This window comes from Mandrillus leucophaeus, unplaced genomic scaffold (assembly GCF_000951045.1).
Source record: "Mandrillus leucophaeus isolate KB7577 unplaced genomic scaffold, Mleu.le_1.0 Scaffold1281, whole genome shotgun sequence".
In the NCBI taxonomy this organism is placed as follows: domain Eukaryota; kingdom Metazoa; phylum Chordata; class Mammalia; order Primates; family Cercopithecidae; genus Mandrillus; species Mandrillus leucophaeus.
Window position 1 is genome coordinate 30009 of NW_012101221.1, and position 8242 is coordinate 38250.

An 8242-nucleotide genomic window follows, 5' to 3' on the forward strand; every position below is an offset into this window, starting at 1 on the left:
AAAAAAAAAAAAAAAAAATTAACAAAGGATTAAAATAGAGTTTTCTCCAAGGAAGATATACAAATATCCAATAAGCCCATGCAAAGTTCCTCAGCGTCACGAATACTTAGAGATACGCAAATCAAAACCACAGTGTTACACCACCTCACACACTTAAGGATGGCTTTGATAAACAACAACAATGACAGCAACACAAAACAACAAGTCTTTTCAAATAGGTGGAAAAATTGGAGCTCTAGTACATTGCTGATGAGAATGGGAAGTGTTATAGCCACTGTAAAAAGTGGTGTGGCTGTTTCTCAAGAAATTAAACAATAAATTACCATTTGATCCAGCAATTCCACTTCTGGACATACTCCCTATAGAATTGAAAGAAATTTGAACAAATATTTGCACACTGATATTCAGAGAAACATTACTCACAATAGCCAAAAAATGGAAACAACGGAAAAGTCCATTGAAAGATAAGTGGGTAGGCAAATGAGGTATATCTATACATCGAAAAATGTTATTTAACCTTAAAAAGGAATAAAATTCTAATACATCATGCAAAATGGATGAACCTTGAAGACATTATGCTAACTGAAATAAGCCAGACACAAAAGGATAATTATTATATAATTCCATTTATGAAAGATAGAATAGCCAGTTATGTAGAGACAGAAACTAGCATGGTGGATGCTAAGAGTTAGGGGGAGAAGGAGTGAGAGTTACTGTTTATTGGGTACAGAGGTTTAACACGGTAAAAGGAAAAAGTTCTGGAAATGGATAGTGTGATGGTTACACAACACTAAGTTGCACACTTAAAAATAGTTAATGATAAGCCTTATAATAGATATATAAAGTGTCCTGGTAGTCTTACACTCTATAAATACACTTTTTTTTTGGCATTGCCCCTTTCCTGCCATGCAGAGGCCCAGAGGTGAATCTCTCTATTTCTCCAAGTGTGCATCACTTACTATCCTCTGTGCTGTGTCCCACATGCTGTGCGCACAGCCTCATACAGCCTGTGACTTCAGAGCCAGGACACAGCTCAAGGGTCTGCCCCAAGGCTCCCTCTCGTCTTGTTTCCCTGCAGCCTTGGCTTATCTTCAACTGGCAGCTCGATTTATCCGAATTCAGGACAGGCCACCAGGGCTCTTTCTCCATACATGCTGGTCCCACCCTAGGTGGAGTCAGGCAGGGCCAGTCACTGGAGATGCCCGGAGCAGAGCAGGGAGCAGTCTGAGCTGCTCCTCTCAGCCAAGGGGCTTCCTCCTCTCATTTGGGGGAAAAATGTGAAAAATTTGGGGGAAAAATGTTTCAAAGCCTCAGATGTTCCTTGTAGCTCATGGAGTAGGTGAAAGAAACAAAGATGTGGCAGAAAGGTATGTGTTGGTGACACTGAGAAGCAACCTGACCTTGAGGACTCTCCTTTATGTCCCTCTGTGAAGCCTCTTCCAACACAGGGCTCAGGGCTGAAAAAGCCCCCTCCCTACTCTTCTTAGACTGGGTACAAAGTCAGCCATTAGAAAACAGGAAAACAAGGAGAAGAGAGTCTGTAGAGACAAATTGGGAGGGTTCAAGAGGAGAATTTAGGATTTGCTTCTGCCTATGGGACACAGACTGGGAATAAAAATGTTTTCCTGACTCTTCTCTGAAAGCCAGATAGGCTCCACCTAAAGCCCTATTGCCAATGATGCAGGGATCCACTTACCTGAGACTCTGATCGTCTCTAATGTGGAACGTTCGCTGCCAGTGGCTGAGTTACGAGCAGAGCAACGATAGAGCCCGCTATGCTTTGTAGTAATTTTGGGGATATAGAGCCTTGGTCCTGTTTGCAGAAACGTCCCATTTATCGTCCAAGTATACTCTGCCGGTGGATTAGAGTACGCGAAGCATGACAAGTAGAGGTTTTGTCCTGAACGGTAGTCGATCAATGAAGGGAAAATCCTGGGGACGTCTGGACCATCTGGAGTAAAGGGAATAAAGCCACAAGTGATGTCATCCAAGGGAAGGGGATGCTCCTGATCTCTTAAATTGACACAGTGTCCCCCTGAGCCAAGACACACCCTTAAGTCCCAGCCAAACCCCTTCTGTGTTCACTGAGCCAAGGCCTGAGGTATTCACCTGTTTCTCCCATCACAGGCTGTAGACCCCAAGTCTCCCATGACAAGAGCATCCCTTCCCCTTATATTCTTGGTTGAGGCTGTGCCTACCCAGGTTTTCCCAGGGCAGGGAGTCATGTCCCCCTCGGGTGTCCAGAAATAAAATTGTCTGTACTTGGACCTTAGATAGACTGAGATGTCTGGTCTCTGGTCGTTTGGATTTAAGCTGGTGGCCTGGCCCACAGAGGAAACAAAGATACAGAGGACATCCAGGGTGACTGGTCACTGCAGATGCTACCAACTTGGTCCCATATTTCACATTCATAGGTTCCTGTGCCATTTCTTGTGACATTGGGTAGAATGAGGATCCTGTTTTTACCGGGTTGCTTTAGCCTGAGACTGACCGGGAGGCTCTGACCATTTACCCACCACATGTAGGTGTAGCCCTGAGTCTTAGGTTCACAAGTTAAGGCTACAGAATTCTTATTCTCCATGGGGTTGAAGTTTTTGCTGGTGATGTAGGGCTTGGGCAGCTCTGCTGTGTGGACAACAGAGAGAAGATTGTCCGGTGTGGCACCTTTGATTCTTCCACAGGCATCCTTCAATCAGAGTTGGCATCCCCCACCTCTCAGCCCTCCTGGGTCCTTGAAAGTCAACAGCTGGTGCATGTGTCACAAGACAGATGCATGATGATCTAAGGGCTCAAAGACTGTGAGGCCGCCTGCTCTGTCTTAGGGAAGCACAGACTTTCTCAAGTGTGAATTGAGCAACAGTGTTGGGTCACAGACAGACACATCAGTGGGAGTCACAGGCCCAGGTACCCCTTCCAGTCCCTCTCTAATCAACTGACCAGCTGGCTCACCTTGGGTTCCTTACCTGGAATGTACAACTGCTGTGCCCCTTCCAAATTCCATCCTACTTTGACCCCTAGATGTGATTTCTCTGCAGTTTCCATTTCCAAGGATATTCTGGAGATGAGTAATAATGGGACTTCCCATTGTCCTGAAATCCTGAAGATACTGAGCAGCCTGGCCTGGGACTGGATGTTTCAGCAGAAATAAGACAGGGGAGACCAGAGTCAAGCCTGGAGGTCAGTTCAGTCATCAGGCAGTGGAGGCACAAGGTGGGGCAGTTTTCTGCAGGTGTTTCATGATGACTTACTTGAGCCAATGACCTCCAAAGATAGAGCAGAGTGCAAGGAGTGATCTAGAAAGAGTGAAGGGGACAGGCAAGAGCTGGTGGCTTGGGAGCAGAACCATGTTCCCTGTTTTGGGTTCTTTAAGTTTCCTCTCCTTCTGCAGAGGACAGGTGAGGACTATGTGGATCTTTCCAGAAACACATGTGGACATTTGCAAATGCAGAACTGACTGGTGGAAAGGGTGGGAATGAACTGCTGGAAATCTAGTACTCATGGATCATGTGTGTTTGATGGATATGAGACAAATTTGGGGAGAAGTTTTGCAAATATTTTCTTTCATTGGACACTCTACTCTCCGATTCCATTTGTTTTACTACTCTAGGGACCTCATGTAAGTGGATTCCAGAGTGAATCTGAGAAGTGACTGCTGGTTGCCAGGAGCTGAGACTGGGGAGAATCAGAAGTTGTTCATGGGTGTGCAATTTGAGTTATGCAAGACGGGGAGGTTCTAGAGATCTGCTGTACAGCTTGATGCCTGCAATTCTCACAAATTGAGTATTTCTTATGCATAAGACTGAGGACAAAAAGTGTTTTGGATTTCTGACATTTCTTGATTCTGAAATATTTGTCATATAGTTACTGGTTTGGCATCCCAAATCTGAAGGATTCAAAATCTGAAATGCTCCAGTGAACATTTCTTTTCAGCATCAGATTAGTATGCCAAAGTGAGAGGTGATAAGCCAAACAAATTCTTGCCCTTTTTTTTTTTTTTTTTTCTCTCACCACGTTTCTAGCTTGGTGATTAGTTTTTGGGCAATTCCATATTGGCCATGCTGCACTCGTATATTTTTGAGGGCTTTGGGATGTGAGAGAGGCTGATTGCTATTTTCTATGTCATCAAAAGTTTCCACCTTTTCATGGTTGCATCTTTTTCTCAGTGTCTCTCTTGTGGCCATCATTAATAAGAGCCTGTCAGGTCAGATTTTGGACAGATTTTTGTAATTCTGCAAAAAATGTTACTGGGATTCTGGTAGCGGATGTGTTGAATCTGGAGCTCAATTTGAGTAGTATTGTCTTACTAACAATATTGATTCTTCCAATTCGTGAGAATGAAATGTCTTTCCATGTATTGATGTCGTCTTTAATTTCTTTCAGTAATGTTTTGTTGTTTTCAGGGTATAACCCTTAGACCTTTTTGGTTAAACTTATTCCAAAATATTTTATTCCTTTTGATGTTAATGTGAATGGAAGTTCTTTTCTGAATTTTCTTTCACATTGTTCATTGTTAGTGTATAGTCTAAAGAATGATCTAAAATGAGTGAAGGATACATGCAAAAGCTGGTGGTTTTGGAGCAAAAACATATTCCCTGTCCTGGGATTTTGATTTTCCCTCTCCCTTTGCAGAGGGCAGGTGGCTCTTCTCTGATAGCCAGATAGACTTCACTGGAAAACATATTGCCAATGCTCCAGGGATCCACTTACCAGGGACTATGATCCTCTTGATTATGAAATTTGTTCCACCAGTGGCTGAGTTATGCATGAAAGAGATATAGACCCCTCTATATGTTTTAGTGGTTTGGGGGATAAAGAACACTTGTGCTGATTGCTGGAACTTCCCATCAATCAGCCAAGAATGCTGTGCCAGTGGGTGAGAGTCTGTGAGGCAGGAGAGCTTGGGGACTCCCCTGTGTGGTAATAGGTGTATGAAGAAGAAATGGTGGGGGTATCCAGGCCATCTGGAGCAAAGAGAAGAAATCACAGGAGATGTTGTCAGAGGGAAGGGAAAATCCTGGTCTGTGGAAGGGCCACAGTGACCTTGTGAGCTAAGTCACAACACTGAAGTCCCAGCCAAATCCCTGCTGTGTTCGCTGATCTGGAGCCTGAGACATCCACCCATTTCTCCCATCATAAGCTGTGGACCCTGAGTCTCCCATGACAGTAGCAGCCTTTTCTTGTTGTTGATCAAGCCTAAGCCTACTCTTAGTACTCATGGCCAGCTTTGATGTCCAGGAGTAAAAGTGTCTGTATTGGACCTGAGAGGGACTGGGAGGCCTGGCCTCTGGCCATGTGTATTTGGGATGGCAGCCTGGCTCACAGAGGAACAGAAGATACTCACAGAGGAGATTCAGGGTGACTGGGTCACTGCGGCTGGAACTCACTGGATTCTTCATTTCACATTCATAGGGTCCTGTAGTATCCTTTGTGACAACAAATAGAGTGAGGGTCCTGTTGTTTTTGGACAGCTGCAACGTGCGACTGTTACGGAGGCTCTGACCATTTATCCACCACCGGTAGCTTGCGTCCTGAGTGTCAGGATCACAGGATAAGATCACAGTCTCCACAGCCTCCCTGGGGTTTAAGTTGCTGCTGGAGATGGAGGGCTTGGGAGTCTCCACTGTGCAGATAACAGAGAGAAGATTGCCCTGTGTTGCACCTTTGATGCCTCCAAAGACATACAGGGATGGCCTTTCCTAACTCTCAGCCCACAGAAGTCCTTAAAAGCCCATGGCAGTTGTGTGTGTTACAAGACGGATGGCAATATGAGGGCTCAGAGATTGTGAGGCTGCCTGCTTTATGTGGGAGAAACACAGACTTTCTCAAGTGTGAATTGAGCAGCAGCATTGGGTCATGGAAAGACATGGGACCAGCAGTCACAGCCCCTGGTACCTCTGTGAGTCCCTCCCTCTCCAACTGCCTGTCTGGCTCACCTTGTGTTCCTCACCTGGAGCATGCAGTACTGGAATCATCTTAGTTTCAGTCTTACTTTGCCCCCCAAGGTATGTTTTCTCTGCAGCTTCCCTTTCCAAGGATATCCTAGATATAGATGATGGAACTTCCCATTGCCCTTAAACCCTTTGTGTACTCATTCTTGGACGTAGGCTAGGCTAACCATGGGAGGAATTTAGTGTATGGTTTAACTTTGAAGCAAGAATAATAGTTTCTCCCTAAAACTAATACCCTTATTTTGCCCAGGGATTGCCTTTGTAAAACTGGTGAAGACCATGAGAGTAAGATTATAGGAGGGAACTGAATTCTGCTAAAATGGAGGCACAGTTTCTATAATCCCTTACTTCTCAAATGTTATTTGGTCAGAGTTTACAAAATTTGTAACTAATTGCTGCTCTAGATAACATCACTATTGTAGAACCTGAGATTGGTCTTTTGAGATGTTTCTCATTCTTTGCATTCTGGCAACCCACTGATCTCATCCATACCCATGACTAAAGGCTCTGCCAGTCATGTGGTCCCCACCTAGAGATGGATTCAAGCGCAAACAGATCATTTCCCTCCGCCCGCATGATTCCATCCGCAAACAATCAGCAGTACCCATTTTTTACTCCTGTGTCCCTGAAACGATCCTTGAAAATCTCTAACCCCTGATCCACTAGGGAGGCTGATTTGAGTAATAATAAACCTCTGTCCTCCTGTTTGGCAGACTTGGAGTCATTAAAATCTTCATTTACTGCAAATCACCGTCGGGATCAATTGGTTTTGTTTGTGCAGGAGGCCAGAAAAACTTGTCTGGGAATTATAAGAGTGGATGGAGGAGTTGTCTATCCCTGTCCCACGGTTTTGTCCACAGAACAACCTCACAAAGGGAAAGAGCTCTGGATGGGGATACAGTGGAAGCTTATTCTCTTAGGGACCTGGGGACATTAGCTCAAGATGAAGCCTGGCAGGAGTAGCAACTCCAGGTGATTTCTGCGCATTTCCCATTTCCTGGGATGTGGGCCATTCCACAGTGTTAGCAGGAAGGGAATAGAACAGTCAGCCTAGTTAGAGGGAGTGTCTGGGGAAGGCCTAGGGATGGAGGAAGAAGCTGTGCAGGACAGGGCTTGCCAGGTAGAATGAAGTGGGAGGAAGATGAGGGACACAGAGAAGCAGAGAGAGGCAGAGACAGCATGGCAGTGAACAGTGGGGGCTACAGTGACTTCAGAGACCCCAGGGACTAGGTGTCCCCATTTCCACAGTCCAGGACTAGGGAGCCCTGAAAACCTTCCAGTGCCCAAGGAACTTCAGAGTTACATGAGGTGGGGTGTCTTTAATGGCAAGAGTTAGTGGGGGGATGAAACATGGGCGTCAGCCTCTGAAGGAAAAGGGACAGGTGTGGCTAGAACCATTAGGATTCTACATGTGAGATCCAGTCTCTAAAGAGGTTATGAATCACTCATTTCTTCATTCAATTCCTTCATTTGTTATGTGAGAGCACCTGAGGGTGTGTATCTCACTGGACTTGAGCTGGTGCGGGGCATGAGTGGGAAAGAATACAAGCTCCTCTCCTTTATCCTGTCATGCCAGTGACATGGACACTTTGGGAAACACAGGATTTCAGGTCCAGTGATAGGGCTGAAGATCTGAGGGGGAGGCCTGGACATATTTTGCACTGACTCTGACAGTTGAGGCAGGTGATTTAGTTTGGAGAACAGACTAATCAGCTGACCATTTGCTCTCACTCCTCTGAGGTTTGGATGCCTAAGAAGAGAGGATTTAAGCCAATAAATGACTATGGGGTCCTCGAAACCCAATAAGCCCTCACTTCTGGTGGAGGAGAGGATGGGCCTGTGGCTGCAGACAGACCTCATGTGACCCTGATCTGCCTTTTGTGTTTGTGTGACTCTGGTTCAGTGACTGTGCCTTCCTGTGCCTCAGTTTTCTCTCAGTCAAATAAGCTAAATGGCAAATGGACTGTGGCTTTTCGTGCTATCTGTGAATAAATTGTAAATTCTTCACAGTCACCTGACCTAATGCTTGGCACAGTGGAGGTGTTCACACAAACAGCATTTATTGTTATTCACTTCCATGAGAGAGCACCTTTAGGTCAGATCCCTGTGGACAAGCTGCTGCCAGGTACATTTTCTCTCTTCTGTTTCTGCTTCTGGGGACATTAGACTTTCTATGGAGTATCCTAAGCCTCACAAAGCCATTGGCTGATGGCCTCCAAAGCTTGTCTTTCTGTCCTCTCCACTCTGAGTCTCAGGTGAAGAAAGCTCTGTCCTTGCCCAGATGAGGCTCTGAG

General features: G+C 45.4%; 1 protein-coding gene across 1 annotated transcript in view; it reads right to left on the minus strand.

Moving 5' to 3' along the window:
• Positions 1–1658: 1658 nt before the first annotated feature.
• Positions 1659–8242, minus strand: part of LOC105533767 (pregnancy-specific beta-1-glycoprotein 8-like) — a 9693-nt gene continuing 3109 nt past the window's right edge. Inside the window, 4 exon segments of the mRNA XM_011972295.1 lie at positions 1659–1951; positions 2348–2371; positions 2374–2625; positions 5342–5620. Coding sequence (XP_011827685.1) covers positions 1659–1951; positions 2348–2371; positions 2374–2625; positions 5342–5620 — 848 coding nt within the window.